A 21,347-nucleotide genomic window follows, 5' to 3' on the forward strand; every position below is an offset into this window, starting at 1 on the left:
ACGATTTAGTGGATGCTAGCTTCCTCCTCTTTCGACCCCATTCCATTCCCATCACTGCCGAGTTGTCCCTCCGTATCATTCTCTAACCTTTTTCAGAAAAGAAAATAGAAATATATTCTTATTTATTTCAATTAAAAAAAAAAGTTGACGTTGCACGACTATGACGGAACCGCAATTAAAGGTGAACCGGCAGCGGTCCGAACCGGACCTACGCGAAAAAGGGAATATTTGAGGAGCGGAGAATTCACGCTTTCCAATACCAAGGAGAAGGGAATTGGAATTCTTTGCCTCCGACCGCCAAAGCAAAAAAAAAAAAAAGAAAAAGATTTCTTTCTGTTGAATTTTATTTGTGAGAAATATTGAATATTTTATTCACATTAATTTTATTTTCCGCGTTCTACCCTTTGTTTCCCTTTCAGAATCTGATTGGTTTTCTCTTTCTCAAGGAATTTGAAGGAGCCCTAAATTTCTTCTTGATCTGCTGCAATTATTGCGTGGATTGTTCGAATCGAAGAGATTAATGTCCTCGCGAGCTCCTGCTCTGTCTCTTGCTTGAACTGGGAAACATTTTTCTCCTGGTCGGAGATTTCACTTTCTTCCCTTTTTTGCGTTTGTTCTTTTCTTGGCTCTGAAATTATTTGTATGTGGTTCTGAGTCGTGGGGTTCTTTATGCATAATCGGCGTTATTCGCGGTATCGTTGGGTTTCTTACCACCACAATCGTGGAATTTATGCGTGGTGGCGAGGTTAGGAGCTTAGGGCGTGGTGCTTTTGGTGGACGTCTGTTGGTGCCGGCGGATAAATGCTTGTTTCGGGAAATATAGGGCTTCAGGTCCTCTTCGTGTTTGTGATTTTCCCAGTAATCTGCTTGGTAATCCGGCGGAAATGGCGGCTCTCAGTAGCGAGGAAGGAAGAAATTAATCGTTTGTTAGTTTTGTCGTCTGAGGAGGCTTATAGAGCTGAGCTTGAGGCCTCCGCTGGGTATACTTCTTCATCGTTTACTCCTCCTGGTCACCAGTGCGCGGTCTGTTACTGTCCAACGACCACACGCTGCGCTCGGTGCAAAGCGGTTCGATATTGGTACGTTTATCCTCAATTCCCGATACCTGAAACTATGAATCTTCGTTGTAGGGGTCGTATCTCTCTTATTTCCTGTAGTAACTTTATTACCTCGCCATTTGAGTTTTAGATCGGGTCCATTTTGAAATTAATGTTTGAGATATTGTTACATTAGGATTTGGGTACTATGCATCTATTGTTCTTCTTGAACATTTGTTAGCTTGAATTAATTATAGTAAACGGGAGATCGAGAAGTAACCTCTCACGTACTAATGTTAGTTCAACTTCGAACTTGTTGGTGAGGCTAGGCTATAACATTGATGTCAGCAAAACTTTCTTGAGGGAATGTAAATGGTTAAGCATAGAGGCATTGGCTTACCTTCTCAAATACATTACGCAATTACTTCTGGAGTTGAAATATTGTTTCTAGTATATGCATCTCAATTTTCTTATCTTTTGAAGTTGGATTTTAAGTACCCAAAGAGATGCAACTGCGGGTTGAGTATTCAATAATCTATTTTTTGAATTCCATTTAATCGACTGCAGGTTTTTATTTCTTTCTTTAGGTATCTGAAGCTTTCTAATTTGTATTTTTGACTAAATAAAATTTCTCCTGTTTGATGGAGGCGCTAAACTGTCGAAAAGTGTAGATTCTTCTTGTAATACCAATACTGAGTAATATGCCTATTAGTTTGATTAAGGAAATCATACCACCACCCAAAATTCCGTGTCAGCAAATATTGCTTGTTATAGATGGAAACAGGTTTGGTCACTTGTCTTTCTGTTCCCATAATGTGTTGCTTAGTTTCCTGCATGACTCAATCATTGTGAACTTCCATGTATGGAATGAAGCAGCCCTGACAGCTTTTTTTTTTCCTAATCAGAATCATAACACCAAAGTTAGGTTGCCTTTGTAATTTGAATTTCCATGGCTGTTGGGATACTATTTATTATTTTGGAATTGGTGTGCTTGAAGTCAATCAGGAAATGATAAAACAGTAATGTTTAATGTGCTATTTGTGAACCTTGTCCTCAGTCTTATTTTCTTGGATATGCCTGGCAAATTTTTTGTATGCCGTTCTTCATTATATCTATATTGAGTGTTTTGAACTTTTTTCAGTTCTGGTAAGTGTCAAATCATACACTGGCGTCAAGGCCATAAGGATAATTGCCATCCTCCCAGCATCTCCAATCAGGCTATTGCATCTAGAACAGATTTCGAGCAGAAATTGACAGAACAGGATCATTATGAATCATCTACTTCTGATTCATCTATTGCATCGTTTTCTGGATTCTCTACTTCCAATATAAGCGGCGAATCATCTGATGATACTTCTACTAGTGATGGTAGTAGTCAAATAGAACCCGAGAAATTTGATGGATATATGTCTGCTGATGGAACACCTGACTCACTCGAGATTACCAGAGGCATTGACATTGCTGATCAAACTAAGCCATTGTCACCCAAGTTTGGTAACTTGGTTGATTCTATGGATAGTTTTCTGCCTTCTAGCAAACTGAATCAGCTTAAATCCAGTGGCAGTCATGGGAAGGATTCACATTCTTCCCTTAATTCTTCTAGTTTTGTAATTAATGGCAATCATAAAGATTCTGGTTCGACGGTTTCTTCTGATTTTTGGGCTAGAACTCTCGACCATAGGGGATCTACAAGAGATTCCCTGGGTGAGTCTGCCTCACCCAATCTCAGTGGAGGCCATAGTAGGAAGTTGTCTAATCTGCAATCTCCAACGCCTTTTTCATTCAACTCATCAAATGTTTTGCAAGCACGCAGCTTTGAGGATAAGAATGCATCCAACATCACCCTTCCTTGTGCCCCAGAAGTTAAGAAAGATAAGAAGCCTTTGGATGGGGAAAATTTATCGAAAAATTATAGCCCTTCAAATGTCTGCAACTCTGCGCCTTCCAATCATCAAGGGCATAAAAAGACTGGTAATTTTACTAAGTCAACATCAAATTCTCATGGACTTAGATCCAGGTCAACTTCAAGTGTTCGTCCACTAAATGGTTTAGGAGGAAAAGCACTTGATTCAAATGTCAGTGTCTCACCACCCCTGAGATCTGAAAGGTCAAGTAAAGTTGTGGGTGGCCCTATTGACACTATTTCAAAGGTACAGGGTAAAGATGGGAATTTCTCACAAAGAAAAATTGATTCTGATTGTTCTCTACCTTCAAGTGCTGGTGGGACATCAGTTTCACTTTCACGCATACAGTCAGGCAGAGTAGACAGCGTGCAGGCAACTTCTGGCATTCCCTCCCAAGTTGCATCTACTCTGAACTCAAAAAACGGCTTGAAAACATCCATGTTGAAAGTTGTTGATCAGTTTAGAGGGTCCAAGTTGTTAAAAAACAATCATACTTGTACCGTCACTGAAATTCCAGGAAGGTTTAATTATAAGGTTTTATTCTGTTTACTTTTACTTTCGCCTTTCTTTTTGTGAAATCTATTTCAGCCTTGAAATTAATGATTATATTCTTTCTTAGGGGCTTTTCTCCTATGACCACTTTGTTAAGCTTTATAATTGGAACAAGTTGGAATTGCAACCGGCTGGCCTCATTAATTGTGGGAACAGGTAAAATATGGGCTTCTGTTTGAATCCTATGAAACTAGTTGTTGCTGTCTATGGAAATTATGAACAATCTTCTGGTTCTTGACTGGTTGACCCCGAATACATCATATATTTTTATTTAATTTTCCTTGCAGTGTATTTCCCATATTTAGTTATTGTAGAAGATTGTTTACTGGCATTTTCTACATTTTGTGCATTTCATTAACGTAGTGATAGAACCTTTCTAGTTTTATGTTGAATGAGTTCAACTGTGGATGTTCCTACTTCTAGTATCTTCCTGTAACATGTTATAATTTAAACTTTTATTTGCTTACCCATACAACCTTCAGTTGCTGAGGTGTGCATTTTTTGTATTATGGAACAAGCTAAGACCAAGTCTAGATTTGGTTTTGTGCTCCTTGTAAAGGTTGTAATTGAATGTAGGTCAATCAATTACTAGTGCAATCTGTTTTTTTGTGGTCTTTTGCTTGGAGAGATAGCTAGGATTTTAGTAGCCCTTTTGATTTGGGTTCTTGCATCTTATATTTATAATTTTTTTCAACCCTTTCTTGGTCTACTTTCCTTCAGCTGCTATGCCAATGTTGTGCTCCAGTGCCTTGCATTCACTCCACCTCTGACCGCTTATTTTCTCCAAGGACTTCATTCCAGATCATGTAAGTTTAAGACCAATAGACCTCTTTTTAGCAGTTGAAACTTCCAAATATTCTGACCACTACATTATATATATGTATATATATTTTTTCCAATATCAGGTATAAAGAAGGGGTGGTGTTTTAATTGTGAGTTTGAAAATCTAATTTTGAAAGTCAAGGAAGGGAGATCCCCATTATCTCCTGTTGGAATAATTTCTCAGCTGCCTAGTATTGGCCGTCAACTTGGTAATGGGAAGGAAGAGGACGCACATGAATTTCTGAGGTGTGTGGCTATAATTGTCTTTGGTCACTCATGCCTTAATTATTATGTTATAACTCCTGAATGTTGTTAAACAATAATATTGACAATGTAAAATTGCAGGTATGCTATTGATACAATGCAATCTGTTTGCTGTATGGAATCTGGAGTGAAATCATCAGGCTCTTGGGAAGAAGAAACAACTTTAGTAGGACTTACTTTTGGAGGCTACCTTTTCTCAAAGGTAAACTTGAACTTGGAAGCGAGACTTGTTTCTTAGAGGGAAAGATACGTAACAGGGATTATTTTATTTCTTTTTGTAACATATAATGCATATGTAACAGGGATTAATGATATTCCATAATTATCTTGTATATGTGCTTTTATGACTTTTCTTAATTTTAACCAGCCAGTAATTTTTAAGAGAATAGGTCATCAGAATGTGAATTTCACGTTCAACTTTTATTGTTCTATCAACAGATAAAATGCACAAGGTGCCAGAGCAGGTCAGAACGGCAGGAAAGAATTATGGACCTTACAGTTGAGATAGAAGGGGATATTGGTAGACTAGAAGAGGCTCTTCGAAAATTTACCAGCACAGAGATTTTGGACGGTGACAACAAGTATCTGTGTGGCAGGTTGGTGTTTATTTTCTCTCCTGATGTTTGTAATTTTTACTTATATTATGTTTGACATCTTCGGTCAAGTCAGACCATCAACTGTTAATTGTCTTTCTTTACAATATATTTACTTGACATTAATCTCAACAATATTGTTCAGATGCAAATCTTATGTAAGGGCAAAAAAGAAATTGAAAATACTGGAAGCTCCCAATATTCTTACTGTTGTATTGAAGCGCTTTCAGGTACTTTCTTTTAATTTTAATGGGCTATTTGCTCTGTATTGCGTATATAGCTGCTTATATTTTTATCTGTTGTGTATTTGCAGTCAGGAAATTTTGGAAAGCTCAATAAGCCTATCAAGTTCCCTGAGATATTAGATTTGACACCATTTGTACGTGGAACCAGTGATAAATCACTATTATACCGGCTCTATGGAGTGGTTGTTCACTTGGATGTTTTGAATTCATCATTTTCGGGGCACTATGTGTGCTATGTCAAGAATGTCAAAAATAAGTGGTTCAAGATTGATGATAGCACGGTATTCGTTTCAATGTCGTTTTTCATTTATCATCCTTCCAGATTCATTTTGGGCATTGATTAAAAATTCTCAACAATTTTTCTAGAGTAGCCTTCTCTTTTCCTTTCAACAGATTTCAAATTTTTAGTAATTAGTGCTTTATCAAAAATCATTTGACAAGCCAGGATTTCCCTCTAATCTAACTCACAGTTTTAACATGTATTTTTTTTCCAAGCTTTCTTTCATAATTTTTTGTTGTTGTAATTGGTAGGTAACTCCTGTGGACCTTGAAACTGTATTGACGAAAGGGGCTTACATGCTTCTTTACTCGAGGTAACCGATCTCGGGAACTATTAAAATCAAATTAGTTTCTTTGCTTCCATCTGTTCTGATTTGATCAGCTATATTTCAGGTGCCTGCCCAAGGCTCCGAGATTGATACGGCACGGCATTGTTACTCCCGATCCTAAGGCCAGAGTGCATTCCAGGACCGATGAAAGGAATGCAGCAACTAAAACCACAACCACTTCCACACATCAGTTATACGTGAAGGAACATCCTGGTGAACATGGAAGCATTGGTTCCTTCCATTTTGGACATCCCCAGATTCATAGGATTTTTGAAGAGGACTCATCCAGTGATAATTCATCTCTCATCAGCAGTACTTCTGATGAAGGTTCCTACAGTACCGAGAGCACTCGCGACTCTACAAGTGCCGATGAGTTGTCAGATTACATATTTGGCGATCCGGGGCGTGTATGGAACACTTGGCAAAACATTCCGAATCTAACTCATCTCCCGTGAATTTGAAGAAGCATTCAGTCATTCACCTCTAGCTGATCAGGACAGGTACGCATCAGCTTCTCCCGCTCGTGTCGAGCCTGCTGTGGGGATTAAAGGTCTTGCAGGCAAGGGGAGGGGAAGCGTTCCGATTTTGCCATCTGACTCGAGTAGACGAGGTAGAAAATAGTAAGTAGTAGTAGTAGTAATAGTTGGGAAACTAACACTGACCATGTAGGTTATAACAATGTAAAGTGTAGTGTATGTATTAGAAAATCAACTGAAGAAACGATATACTGAATTATTTAACTGTTATATACATTGAGTTAGAAATTGGTAAATAAGAGTTGGGACAATGCTCTACTTTTGAATTTATGAATTAGGAATAACTAGAAGAGTAGCAGTTAAATATTTGAAAAGAATCAGTGTATAAACCATTGATAATAAAGCTCTTTTCTGAGGTTAGTATATTTGTAAAAATTAGAGAAAGAATTTAAGATTAGGAGCTTTTTTTTTTTTTTGACAGAATATTAGGGGCTTTCTTGCTGCTGATGAACTTTAGCTTATATGGTAATAGTAATGATGAATTCACTGTAACCCACGAGAAATTTATTAAGAAATTTTTCAAACAGGGGAAAGAAGTCTTCAATTAGTTTTTAAAATATTCTTTTACTTAGTTAAATATTAAATATAATTTTAAGAAAAGGTTGAGAAAGAGAGGAAAAAAACCATGTATCTCTCATGTTTAAAGAAATTTAAGAAACCCAAATATAAAATAGGCAAACGTGTAACGAGAGAAATATTAAGATTGTAGTGACCTCTATTTTTTCATATTTTATTTTTTATTATTCAACAATTTAATAGACAAAATTGGGTTAAATTACAATAAATTAAAAAATTGTATCCATAGGTTCTTAAAATTTCACTTGAGTTTTAAAGTGTCTAATAGGACCATAAATTGTGTATATGATATGATATGTCCATGATTTATTAGACACAAAATTTAAGATTGAAAGTGGAAAAATCTAATTGTATGATTGAAAGTGGAAAAATCTAATTATACAAATTTCAAGAATTTTATTGGATACAACTTTAAAAGTGAAAAGACTAAACTATCCCAGGAAATATTATAATTATTCAATACAATATATTTTTTTTAAGTCAACAAAAGGGGCGCCAAAACTAGGGTCAAGGGTGTTTTAGGTCTCTTGAATCTCATGTTTGGATTTAGTAATTTGCTTAAAATTTTTGACATTTGAAACGATTTACTTGAGCTTTTCCTTTGAAAATATTGTTCCTAATCTTCGCTTAAAATGATAAAAATGTTTGAATTAAAATGGCAGTCGAGATTTATGAATTTGATTTTTGTTTCTTATATGGATGGTCTTTTAAATCATCTCATTATCTGCCACTCTAATTAGAGGGTTACTATCCATCTCAATTACAAAAATGAATCCATGTTCAATCATCTTGCGTCTATATATATTTGAATGTGAAATTTACTATAGACATTTCAGACTCCTCCTTATATTAGCAATTTGAATGGAGATTTTCACGGAGAATTAACATTTAATTGAGCAACAATAAATTGTTGAACTAAAAAAATAATAACATTTGTGAGTGTCTATGCCAGCTTACGCACCTCCATTAATTTTATGGGTTAACCGTCTACATTTGATATCCGAAAACATATAGAAATAACTAATTACTAATTACTAATTTTTAAGTTCTTATTGTCTCAAGTCCCAATAACATTAAGATGTATTTGCCAAACCGAGCATAGCTCAAATGGTTAAAGTACCTTTCTTTGATTAAGAGGTTATGAGTTTGAATTCTTTTATGAACAAATTTCTATTTTTCAAAATTTTATCTTTTCAAGTTGACACTATCTCTCGTTTACATGTTGTCTTTTATCTCACCAACGCCTCTTTTTGTTTTCTAACTTCTCTCTCAAACTTTTCTCTTTCTTTCTCTCTCAACTTTTTTTCACTCTAAAATAGTACTCTTACTTTCTAATTTTTCTTTTCTAAGATATCCATCTCTCAATCATTTAGCGCGGTTGAGTAACTATTTTATTTTTTATATTTAAAAAATTAGACTTGTTTTTATACAATTTCCTTAGTAAAATTTTCAACTCTCCAGAAAACATATTTGAATACTAAACCAAATTTCAAAATCGAAAGTAATTTTTTGAATTTTTTTTCAAAATTAACTTAGTTTAGAAAATATTTATAAAAAAATATATACTAAAATAAAGAACACATATCTGGAAGCAATGTCTCCGAACTTAATTTTTAAAAATATAAAACAAATAGGGATGTTATCTATTCCTCTTTTAACGTATGTCTCCCAATTTTCGTTGCATATAATTTTTCTCATGTCTACTTTTCTCTTTATGACATATTTTTCGTGCCCATCTCTCATTTACCTTTCTCTCTCTCTATTTTTCTCCCATGTTTGTTGCATATTGCATGAACTAAATTTAAAATATGCTAAAAATTTGAAGAGAGATTTTAAATATTGACAGACATCTAAAATAAAAAAATTAAAAATTAAACACCCAAGTCAAATCCTCATCAATTTATAACTACTACTGACTCAAGGAAAAAATAAAATTAAAAAAAGGGATAAATAATGAAAATGAATAAATAAATTTTATGAGTGTAAATAAGTAGTAACACTTGAATGAGATCCTGTCCAATCTAAGATTTGATTGATGCCCATGTCATTGTCAACTTGTCGATACCCATTTTTATATATAAAATTCCCAAAGTTGTGATGAGAGTTATTGACCTTTTTGGGGCAACTTGGAAGAATGGTAATAATAGTGTCCCAAGTGATCTTCCCATCTTCAAAATGACTTTTTTGTTTTATTTTTCATCTCATTTTTTTTTATCATAATTTTAACACCACATTATTTTCATTATATTATTTTGATTGAGCGACAACTTCTGTGGAAGACCTATAGATCGGCTTAATCAAAAGTCGACGACTCTTGCTTCTTTTGATGACAAATTGTGATCCTTGTCGTCTTTAAAAAGAAAAAAAAAAGTTGACTCGTGCGAATCGCATAGGTAGATTTGGTGGATTTCTCATGCTGCTTTGAAGGGCAGAGAAGTCAAAGGATCTTCTACATTCATATGCTCTTGCCCGAGAAGCACTTCGACAACACTAGCCTACAATTTTTCCTACCAGCCATGGCTGCAACGTATTCCCTCTCGATTCCCAAGAAAAAACGAAAAAGAAAAAAGACCGAAAGTGCAAACAGATATGTGAGAGATGATCAATAGATGTATTAGTACTGGAGAGTGGAAGGTAAATGATCCCTTATGAACTCTCTATCGGTCTTATTTCTACAATGTGACATGTGAGCGTATTTGGATCCATTTTCTTTCTCTTTACCCCTTTTGATATCTTTTTAAATGATTGTGCATCTCCAGATGATCTGTACGAAATTTGTGTTAAAATTGTGTAAACATGAATTAAAATTGTCACTTTTTTAAAAATATAAAAACTAAAATGAAGTAAAGTGACAGAACAGTACCTAAAATAATTATTTTGAGAGTAAATGATTCAAAATCAACCAAGGAAGAATTCAATGGGAGTGGATAAGAAAATTATGCTTTTGCCAAAAAAAAATTTTGTCCAAAAATCCAAATGCAATCCAACTTCATCTTAGCTTCAATTATCATAAACTTTGACCTTTGAGACCCATCTTTTATATTTTTCAAAATGATATCAACAATTTTATGTTTCCATTTTTTTCGAAAATTACAAGTGGATGAGCTCGGGTTCGTTGGAAGGCACAAGTTTGTAAAGAAAATTTTGTATTATTTTTTTTTTTTGGTACTTTGTTTTTTAAAATCTTTAAGATAATAGACCTACTAAAATGTTAAAATATATAAATTAATATTAAACAAATTTATTAAAATTAGACATATTAGTGTTACTATCAAAGGGATCCTCAATAATTGATTAAAAAAGTAAGCCAATAGCCAACGAATTATTCTAATCATTTTCTCATAAAAAAGAAAAAACGAACTATTCTAATCATTATACCATTAATCAATTTTAAATCATTTAAAACAGAAAAATCCCTTTCAATATTATGATTTTCCGATTTCAGTAATTTATCGAAACATTAAATACCAAATTTACAAACAAATTTGAATCAACATCTGAAGATCTAAGTTGTAATAACCTTGAAAATCTTTTCAGAAAAAAAAGATAAAGGATAAAGATAAAAATGGAAATATGAAATCTCTCTCAATGTCTGAAAACCATGAAAAACGCAACACAGAACTAAATTTAAGCATAAAACATAATTCAAGAAATCAAATTATTATTTACCTCTTAAAAAATTGAAAGTTTTCATAGTGGAGTTCAAAAATTCATCGCTTCACCAACTCCTACATATTAATTTTTTTAGTATAACAAATAGAAATAAAAATTACAACTCACAATCTTTTGATTAAAAAATGGTACTTTAACCAATTGAGTTGTAAGATACCGACTCCCACGTATTGTTAAACTCAAAAAAGAAAAAAAACCTACCAATTTATTCCATTATAATTTCTAAACTGCAAAAATATTCATTTCCATCTCTAAACAATAAAAAATTAAACCCTTTTTACCCTTATTACATTTTCCTCACCTCCCATACTAAGCCAACTTCAAAACACCAACCATACATACTCATCATGTCTCGAAGTCGTATATAATTCATTTAACAAAAAATTCAAAAATAAAAAACATATATTTCTAAAATCTGAAATTCTTCAATCCAGTAATTAATACATTATTATCCCATGTCATTAAGTCTAAATTCCCACGTGGCATTATAAAATAAAAGAAAAGGAAAAACTCTATTATCATTTTTTGTACCTTTTTTATTTCCCCAGTTAAAATATTAATTTAACACAAAGGATAAAGATCCCCCAATCTTTTACCCAACAAGAACCAATGTTCAATCCAATTCCAATTCCAATTCCAATGGCAGAAGAGAGAGAGAGAGAAAGGGGAGGCTCCCCTCAATCTCTTCCACCCTACTTTCTAGGCTGCTTCTCCAATTTCTAGACACCTCTCTCTCTTTCTCTCTCCTCCAGTTCTGATCCATTTGGGTCAGAGAAATCAATGCAAAAGGAAACAGACAAAAAAATAAAGTACAAAAAAAAAAAACAGAGAGAGTATGAAGAAATATAAAGATCAAATCAAAGTTTTAAGGGTAAGCTTTAAACCCAAGCCTCTGTTTCTCTCTCTCTAGACGGCAATGGAAAGGAAAAGAACCTGCAATTTTCAGAGTCACAGCACAGATACTCATAAATCATAATGCTTCAGCTGCACCACCACTCTGAATTCAAACGCCAAGTCTTATCTCCACAGACCCAGAAAGACCAAAAACAAAAAAGAAAAGGAATCAGAGACTCCCATTTACCCATCATGTAATCCCAAAATCAAATCATATCAAATCAAATCAATGCAATCAGAAATCAGCCAATCGATTACACACGAATATCGATTTCAGAGTGGAAACTTGCGATTCTTGTGACTCGAATTGGAGGTTTCGGATTGTAATTGATTGGGAATTCTAGGCATGCGATAGTTGAATTCATTGAAGTTTTTTTTTCTAAAGGTTGCATTCCAATCGATTTCTTCCCGTCTTCTACAAAGCTAAATCTGAAACACTGGACATTAATCCAACATAATCACAGCGTCGCAACCCTAATGGAACTGAACTTCACAAATTGAAAGAGGAACATTCGAGAATAAATAAATTGAAAGGGGGAAATCGAAGTATTAGTACTGGCGATGGTGCGACGTCGGCGGTTGTCTGGCGGCGGGAGTCCATATGACGTCGGAGGATGAGTGAGTGTTGTACATCGGAAGTAGCCCGCAGGTCTCGGCGGCGTTGTCGCTATCCTTGCCGGCGGAAATCGGCGGAGAGTGGCCTTCTTCGACGTCGCTGAAGGTTAATTTTCTGACCTCGTCTTCCGATGGCAGACGCTGATAGGACGGATTGTTGAATGAGGCGGCGATCACATAGACGGTTCCGGCGCTGATTAGAGCTCCGGCGACCAAGCCGCCGAAGATCTGGCCCTGCGGTCCCGCTAGCGTGATGGTGAATCCACTCGGAACGGGCAACGACGTCGTATGAGGCACGAACGTCGCGCGTACGAAGAGGATATCGAATCGTCCGTGGAACGTGACGTTCGCAGCCGGAGAGGTGGACGGCTGCCGGAGAGTGACGTCAGCGACGGTTCCGTAAGCGTTCAGAATACAAAGCCCTATGTTTCTGAGGCGGCAAAATCGGGCAATAGCCTCCACGATATCGCTACCGCCGGGAACTTCAAGTACATAAGGACTCATCGCCGGCTCGGCGTCCCGGGCGGCGACGACGACGGCGGCCGGCTTCGGCTTGTTTTTGGAGCCCGGCGGGCGGCCGCGGGGGCGGCGGACCACCTCGATTGAAGCTCCGTCGCCGCCGGAGGCCGGTTCTTTGGGCAGCATGGCGTGGGTGAGAGGCGAGGGGTCGGCGCCGGCATCGTCGTCGGTAGAATCGCGCGGCGGAGTGGCGGCGACGGAGAAGGAGCGGGGAAAAGATTGGGAATGGGGCGGTGGTTGGTGGTGAGGCTTGGGGAACATGGCTGAGGGTTAGGCTCTCTGGATTTAGATTATGCGAACAACCATTCTGCATGAATTTTCTTTTTGTTTTTTTTTCAAACAAATTTATATTATTTATATTATATATAATATTTATATTGGGAGAGAGAAAGGGTATGTAGAATGTTCCGGGGAACGGGAAAGAAATTGCTAATTATTTATTTATTTTATTGATACAATGGCAGCCGAGTATTAAATTTGTATCGATACTTTTATCGACATTTTCAATGGTCTACGATGGTGAATCATATTTTTATAATATTGCTAAAAATATAAATATAACAATATATCAATTAATTATTTTAACTAATTTTTAAAATTGTTAATTTAAATATATGTTATCAATTTTTATTTTTATAATCTTTTAAAAAATATCTATTCATGTCGATATTTTCATAGACACGCTCTATTGAGTATAATTTATTTTAATTTTTATGTGTTAAATTTCATATTTTGATTTAGTATCTTTCTATTTACCTTTTTTAGTTATCAAATTTTAGCTGTCATAGAAAACAGGTTATAGAATAATACTGGAAAATTTGCTAGAAAAATAAGTATAATTTTCTAAACTAATTAGGCATCAACAAGTTTTATTCCCGTTTGAAATAAATAATTAAGAATAAAATTTGGGCAACTTGTAAGGATAGACTTTGAAAGTATTAGATTTTGTTTTCTGATAATAAATAAATTTAACTTGTCTATTAGTGAGTAAAGTTTATCCTTTGAATGTGAATAGAATTATATTGAATGAACTTATCTATAAACTTTATAGTTGGTTTATATTGAAAAGTCATCTATTTACTTTTTATTGAAAAAAGAATGCTTGCAAATAAAATAAGAAAACGACTAATTATAAAATTGATTATCTGAACACATACTAACAATTTATTTATACTCCGTAAATATAAATAGAAGATTACTTTTCTATTTTACCTTAAATAAATCAAAATTTTTACAAGATAAAAACAAACAAAATAACTCATATTAGGAAAAAAAAACAACCAAAACATTAGTAAACAAAATATTTGTATAAAACTTTTTAAACGAATAATTTTCTGTTTATAAAAAATAAAAAGATAAAGGTAATTGGATGCGGTGATTATGTCAATTTAATTTATTTTACCACTCCAAACAGAATCATTTATATAATAACAGTAATATCTCACATCTAGAATTCTTTTTCTTTTTCAAAATCCATAATTGTAAAGATAATGATTATCGTGCTTAAAATTTAAAAGTAATTTTTTTTTTTACTTTATCTTTTACCTCAACTTTAGAAGCATTATTTTTAAAAACATGAATTTAAAATAGCAACAAAAAAAAAGTTATTAACATAACAAAAATTAAATTAACTTGGGATTTGTTATTTAAAAAAAACAAATTGAGAGAGAAAATATTAATATTGGAATATGGATGATGACAATCCTAGTACTATTTCCATAAATGGAAGATTTGATATCCACTTCCCCACTTTCCAGACATCTGGATTTTGGACAGACTTCTTTAATTTATTTATTTTATTAATTAATTTATGGTGGACATGGCCTCTCCCTCTCTCTCTCATTGTCCATATGATTCTATTGGCTTAGAACTTACTTCCATTTTGTCGGACTATATGATTAAGAAAATGTTTTATTTTTTTCAAGTTAAAATTGTTATTTCTCAATCTCAAATATTTGTCATTTTCGTAATTTATAATTTCAGTTTTCAATCCCATTAAGAAATATTTTCTCCAAGTGTGTAAGAAATGAGCATACGAGGCAATAAAATCCCAAATGAAACGGTGGTCCATTGTTATATATGTTGAATAGACACAAAGCACGACAAAACAAAGACAAATTTTCTCGATAACCACTTGAATTCTATAGGAAATCAAGATTCTCTCTCATGTGAATTACTTTGAAAGTAATGAAAATCGAGGAAGAAAAAAGGGGGGAAAAAGCTCCCCACAAAGTTTATCATCTAATATAAAGGGTAACATCAAAAGTTTCAATCTATATAACCACCCTAAGTTGGTCTCGTGATCAATTAGGGCCAGTGAAAAAATAAATGACTCCAAAATGGAATGAGTTCTCAACTATGATAATCACCTACTTAAGATTTAACGAGTTTTCTTGGTAACTAAATATAGTAAAAGTTGCATGGGTTTAGACGTGTAGTATGCATAAACCGACCCAGACACTCAGTAATTCAATTTTCATACGGTTAAATTGAAAAAATTCAAATATAATTAACAAATTTAGATTGCAGGGATACAAAAAATGTAGAATGTCAAACAGAAGAGAGAGGGAGAGGAGAGACCCACACCCATGACTTTGTTTTTTTGTCCTCTTGCCAAAGCCATGTGAGTGAATGGGTGGAATAATGAAATGTGAAATTTGATCTTCTGGAAGGCAATAAGGATTTTGAAGTAACATGACTCACTAAATACACCCACCATCATCCCTCCCCACTTCAGATTCGGCTTCAGCCCACTTTTTTTTTTTTTTTTTTTTTTTTTTTTTTTTAATAACGGTTGGAGCTTTTGCTCTCCTATATCCAGACACCTGCGCTCGTTCTAAGGTCTGGACCCAAGAGACATCAAGATTTTTCGATATTGAGCTCATCAAAAGGTTCGAGCTTGAGATCTCTAATCCAGTATGATCAAGAGATAAGTACTTTAACCCACCTAGTCAATAGTTTTGTACAGAAATTACAAATTTTCAACTTCGAAGTCTGAATTCATACAACTTCAAGATCGAGAAAGTCGAAAAGAGTCTGGATTCTACGAAAGTTTGAGTTCGTGTGGTCTATACTTTCGGCTTTGGCTTTGGTCAAGTTTTGTTGGCTTTCTAACTATTTATCAAAACCCAAAACAGTGACTGGCCAAGAAAGGTTGGTCTAAATCCAATGTCTCTCTATGGGCCATAATGCCCTTTTTCTCTCCTTCTCCAAGTTGTCCAGTGGCTATCAAGACATTCCATTAAAAAAAAGTTTAGGAGGCAAGAGAGGGACATCTCTTTCCCATTACAAAAATGGGTTGAGAGAACCAATCTAGAATAGCGAAGGCAAGGCCATAATTTCCCTCTCTTCATCATCTGCCAAGTACAAACAAAAAATCCAACAGCAGAGCTTGCAGTTAAAACTCTACCCATTAGAGACAGAAGTCGACCAAGTTACCGAGAAATGACTTCGTTCCACACGGCCACGGGACAGCGATAAAATAGATTTTTAAAGATCAGGAGGACCAAAAGAAAGAAACCATTTTCCTGATCAAGTGATCTAAGCATCTTTGGAAAACATGCATCCTAGAACTTGGAAGCTATAGAAACTAGTTTTCTAATTGAGGCATATCATATTCATATATACTTCACACCATCATCTAGTCATGTAGTATAACACAACACAAAACAGAAAGCAAATCAGTGTATGGATCGGTTAAAATCTACCCATCAGACAGAAACTAATTACCAAGTTAGCCAGAATTGACTTTATTCCTCGTCGCTCCGGGTTAGCAATGAAAAGTAGTGCAGATAACACATCACGGACTGGAAGAAAGAAACATTCTCTTGATCACAATGAAAACATCTTTGAAAAATATATAGATCTTAGAACTTAAATAGAGTTTGAAACTAGTTTTCTAATGGAGCTCGGTAAAGGCCATCATGTTATACTACATAGGAAATTTCCAAAACTATTATAATTTATAGTACAAACTCCCTTCAACTAAAATAAACAAAGGGTGTAGACCCCACATAATGTAACCAAAAGCAACTATGGTCCATAACCAGATTGCAAAACAACACCATAGAAAGATCCAGTGAAAAGGTTCATGACACTGTCTCATGGAGTTAAAAATATATCCACTTCATTCCAAAACAGAACTATTAAGAATATAAGTCATAAGTTTGAGATTCGGGCTCAGCACATTGATAAATCATGATGCTAGTAGTTATGTAACGCATGATATTGAACTAATTACCAACTAAAGTTAAAGCAGCAATCACGCATTGACCAAAGGGAAAAACTTCTCCATATCCAAATTTTCTAGCATAGAAGAGCAAACATCGGTAGGATTTCGTTTTTAATTTTCTGTTTTTAAAAAATGATGCTTGCTTCCTCCCATTCCATTTATTTGATATGTTTTTCACTTTTCTTTAAAACACTCATGAATTCGTAGTTAAATTGCGATAACAAAACAAGTTTTTGAAAACTACTTTTTTTAGTTTTCATATTTTGACTATGAAAACATTTTTTAAAAACGTGCTAACAAAAATAAAGAAATAAATCGGTGAAAGTATAACTTATAAGATTAATTTTCAAAAACAGAAAACCAAAAAAAAATGGTTACCAAACAAGGACCATGGATGAAAATGAATAACTTGATCAATAGCTTAGTCTCCAACAACAACTTGCTGAAAGCAAAGCAACATCCTTAAAATTGATCCCCAAGCACCCACCATTCTGTTCAGATTAATCATTTTCATGGAGATTTTCTAAAGGGGAAGGAAGAAAACTTTTGTAAATTGTATACAGAACCATCAAAATACAACAGCTAAGTTAGAAGCAAGACTACTTCAATGGTTTGTGCCAAGTAACTACTGACTTCATAATTTAGTTCAAGAAGGAATCCATATTCGAGCGGACTAGCAACGACCCATTTGGAGTTCACAATTTAGTTCATGATACGATGAGAACACATTTGTTGGATAAAGAACTCCAAATTATAATTGATGGTTTGAATAAAGTTACATATAAACATTAAGAAGTAAATGAGGAACTAGCATCTAGTTTCTACATCTGATGCCTATAATTAACATGAAAAACAGAAGGCTGCATTACACCAAAAAGTTACCTCAGGTTTCCCAGCTTCAGCCTTCTTTTGTTCTAACTCGCCTGGACATACACCGCTTAGATTAAAACTACAACAACGAGAATCAGAAATTCCCAATCGGCTCCATAAATATTATATCATTATTTCTCGAAAAATTTTACAACTTAGGCTGCAATCGGATGTTTCCGTGGCCTGCCCCTCTTCTTACCTGTGCCACTCACTATCCGAGCGCTAACAACGGGAGGAGCATTCACTGCCGCTCTCTCTACACCCACCGGCGGCGGAGGCGGCGGCGCAGCGGCGGTTTCTCCATTCCTACTCGTTTCTTGTGGTCTGTTCGAAAATATTGGGGGCATCCAACTGGGGAACGCCGCTGCTGGTGGCGCTGTGTCGCCGCCCTTCCCACTTTTCTCGGGATTTTGAGCCGCAAACCCCATCGGGAAAAATCCCCAGCAGCAATAGTAGGCTTCTTGGCCCTGAACCAGCGGCGGAAGCGACGGGAGCAACACCGCCTGAAATGCCCTCTTGCAGTTTTGACACCGCAAACAGCAACCCTCGTAAACCCTAGGATACTCGAATAATACGTAACAGTAAGGGCAAGCGGTCCAGAAGGTCGATAATTTCACCTGCTGATTCGGAGATTGATCGGCGTTGCCGCTGTCGGGGCTCTCAAACCCTTGCTGTTTCTTCCCACTGCGCTGGCTTCGGCGAACCGGCAATTTGTTCTGCTGAGACAAATCGATCTTAGCGAAGAGATTGAGCTCGTCATCGTAGAGCGATTTCTTCGAGTGGTCTGACAATACAGCCCATGAATCGGCGACCAGCTTGAAAGCTTGATCGGCATACGGAAATTTGTTCTTATCGGGATGTAAAAGTAACGCAAGTTTCCGGTACTGCTTCTTGATGAGATCTGGATCCTCAGATCGCCGTTCAATCTGGAGGATCGAATACCAATCATTGTGGTTGTTGATTCGCTTCTCCGACGCCAAGAGCACATCGGCGACCGCTAAGATCTGATCGGAGCCATCCAACAGAGGCTCTGTCTCTTGAGCTAAGATGGCGAAATCTTTGGAACCGGTGAAATCACGGTTGTGCAAGAGTTTCTCAGCGATTCCAAGCAAGCGTTCTGCCTCAGCCCTATTGGAATTTTCCATCAAAATTTCCTCTTCTTTTTCTTCCCGAAATTATCGGGTCTGTTTGGAAGCCGAGAAAATATAAGAGGCCCTGATTTTGCTATTGCATAAGCTTCTGCTTTCTTGTTTTTCTCGATCGAAAATGTCACGAAATGAAATGGCAGAAGTTGGATTCTCTTACATTCGTCGAACCATTTCCATTTCTTTCTTCTTCTTTTTTTCCTTTTTTTTCTCCTTTTCTTCTCCTTACCTGAGAGGCGAGGCCACGGATTGCGATACAGCACGCAATTGAAAAGTAGCACGCTCTTTCCAATTTTGGAAAAGTAACGCTAAATTTAATCCCGAAAATACTCATTTGCCCTTCAAATATGTTGAGGTTATTTAAAACTTAAAAGCAGCTTTTCCATTCTAAACAAATACCTCAAATTATTGTGTCTTTCATTTTAGCTTAATTTCAATATATAAATCGCTGTAGTTTTAAAATTTTAGTTGGTGCTTAGTTTTAATTTTATCTCTATTTTTTAAAATCAGTTTTGATTTTATTATTGTAATTTTGTTAAACTCCCCAAATTATTTAAAATTAACTTATTTTTCCTTATTATTTATCAGTCTTTAATATAATATAATGAATCTAATATAATACAGTACCAAAGCTAGGAATCATATTCAACTAGGCTCTTGTGCACTCAAACTCTACCATTTACATGTCACCAAGAAGAGCCAATATATCTATTACAAACACGTCAATGCAAGACTCCAAATATTTTGATCGAGTCACTGCCATACAACTCTATGAATTCCTTGCAATCACTCTCAACCCATATCGATTTCTTGCAAATATGATGGATATGCATCAACATTCATCTTTAAACAATCATTCTCAAGAGGAATCCACTTTAATTCACTCCCTCTAAATTCACCAAATATAAATATTAAATCATTAAACTAAAAAATGTCTCACATGTTCAACATGGTAAAATTTTGCTTTATTATTGTTTTTTTCTTCGTATAATCATATAATATCATTTTAACGTTGTATTTGTCAGTAGTACATTTGGAAATTAAAAATAATATAAAATAACTTTAAAAAAATTGTCAAAACTATATTTTAAAAGTCAAAAACTATTTAGAGGTAGATGTGTCTAATTTAAGTTAAACGATCAATTTTTTATATTTATTTTATTTTGTTTATAATATTTCTAAGTGTTTTGTATTAACCTTTATGCAAAATTCATTTTAACTAGCATTACAAAATTTTCATACTACAAATCTAACATTAATTTTGTATGTCATCACATAGACTATATTCAAGTTTAAGAATCAATAGTCTATTCAAAGAAAAATAGTACGGAGTAGTTTAGAAAATACTAATCCTAAATAGACATTACAAAAGTGGGAAAAAAGTTGTGAAAAATAAAAATTAACATTTTTTTTTTATAATTATCTTACCACTCAAAATACAAGGGCATGTACGTCATTTGGACTATGCCTTGTGTGAGAGAATCTTAAGGCCGCCATTTATTTATTATTATTATTTTGTGGGAATAAGAAGTTATTGGGAATTTGGGATGGAACATCTGGCCATTAGTTTGATGCAAATTTAGCCAATGATTAATTAATATGGTATTTTATTAATGTACAGGATTTCGTAATACGTAGACCTTTTTTCTAATTAAAAAAGATTGGCTAAATTACACACACATATATATATATATATATATATATATATATATTATCACATACAAAAACCCATATTCGTACTAAAAAGAAAAAAACAAATAATCATGTTCTTTTAAACAATTTAGTGCTACTTGGTAAACATTTCAAAAATAATATTTGACGAAATATTTGTTAATATTTTGAGCGAAAAGTTAATGTAATGTAATCTAAAACAACGTGATAATTAACGTGGAAATTTATACGAAGAATCTATCGTTTTTAAATGGGATTAATGCAAAATTGGGTAGATAGATAATTGAGGAATAAGACTTTTTGGACAAATTTGGACCAATATGTTCATGTTAATTTCTATATTAATTGTCACGTCGTTTTAAATTCTACCATGTCAACTTTCAACTTAAAATATTAACAAATGTTTGTTTTGAAATTTTTCTGATATGTTAAGGTAGTATTCTTTATAATTTATTAAAAAAAATATATTCTTTATTGAATTTTTATAATATTTGCGGTAGTATTCACGTATGTATCAATAGTTAAGTTTAGCAAACCACTTTTTGTTAGTACAACATGTGGGGTGAGGTTCGAATTCATGACTTTTAGTTAAA

General features: G+C 34.6%; 2 protein-coding genes and 1 pseudogene across 3 annotated transcripts; 1 reads left to right on the forward strand and 2 right to left on the reverse strand.

The window, feature by feature from the left end:
- Nucleotides 1-366: 366 nt before the first annotated feature.
- LOC111005823 (ubiquitin carboxyl-terminal hydrolase 16) lies at nucleotides 367-6,819 on the forward strand. The gene is given in 13 exon segments (XM_022277462.2): nucleotides 367-1,079; nucleotides 2,179-3,475; nucleotides 3,561-3,649; nucleotides 4,214-4,299; nucleotides 4,399-4,561; nucleotides 4,661-4,781; nucleotides 5,018-5,175; nucleotides 5,318-5,402; nucleotides 5,486-5,698; nucleotides 5,949-6,010; nucleotides 6,090-6,467; nucleotides 6,469-6,643; nucleotides 6,646-6,819. Coding segments are annotated over 13 exon segments (3,216 nt in total). The 5' UTR covers nucleotides 367-801; the 3' UTR covers nucleotides 6,757-6,819.
- Nucleotides 6,820-11,212: 4,393 nt separating this feature from the next.
- Nucleotides 11,213-13,183, reverse strand: LOC148208034 (AT-hook motif nuclear-localized protein 17 pseudogene; annotated as a pseudogene).
- Nucleotides 13,184-17,796: 4,613 nt separating this feature from the next.
- LOC111013029 (Chaperone DnaJ-domain superfamily protein) lies at nucleotides 17,797-19,320 on the reverse strand. Of its 2 annotated transcripts, XM_022287353.2 has the most exons (2): nucleotides 18,556-19,320; nucleotides 17,797-18,441 (listed from the first exon to the last, which is right to left on the reverse strand). In XM_022287353.2, the coding sequence occupies exons 1-2, from the start codon at nucleotides 19,081-19,083 to the stop codon at nucleotides 18,094-18,096; spliced, it is 876 nt and encodes a 291-aa protein (XP_022143045.1). In that variant the 5' UTR covers nucleotides 19,084-19,320; the 3' UTR covers nucleotides 17,797-18,093. The 2 variants fall into 2 exon arrangements, with proteins under 2 accessions (XP_022143045.1, XP_087976428.1); XM_088120302.1 differs by having other exon boundaries at nucleotides 17,797-19,318.
- Nucleotides 19,321-21,347: the final 2,027 nt, after the last annotated feature.

The sequence above is a fragment of the Momordica charantia genome (genome assembly GCF_013281855.1).
Source record: "Momordica charantia cultivar OHB3-1 chromosome 11 unlocalized genomic scaffold, Mcharantia_2.0 BLBB01000011.1, whole genome shotgun sequence".
Taxonomy (NCBI): domain Eukaryota; kingdom Viridiplantae; phylum Streptophyta; class Magnoliopsida; order Cucurbitales; family Cucurbitaceae; genus Momordica; species Momordica charantia.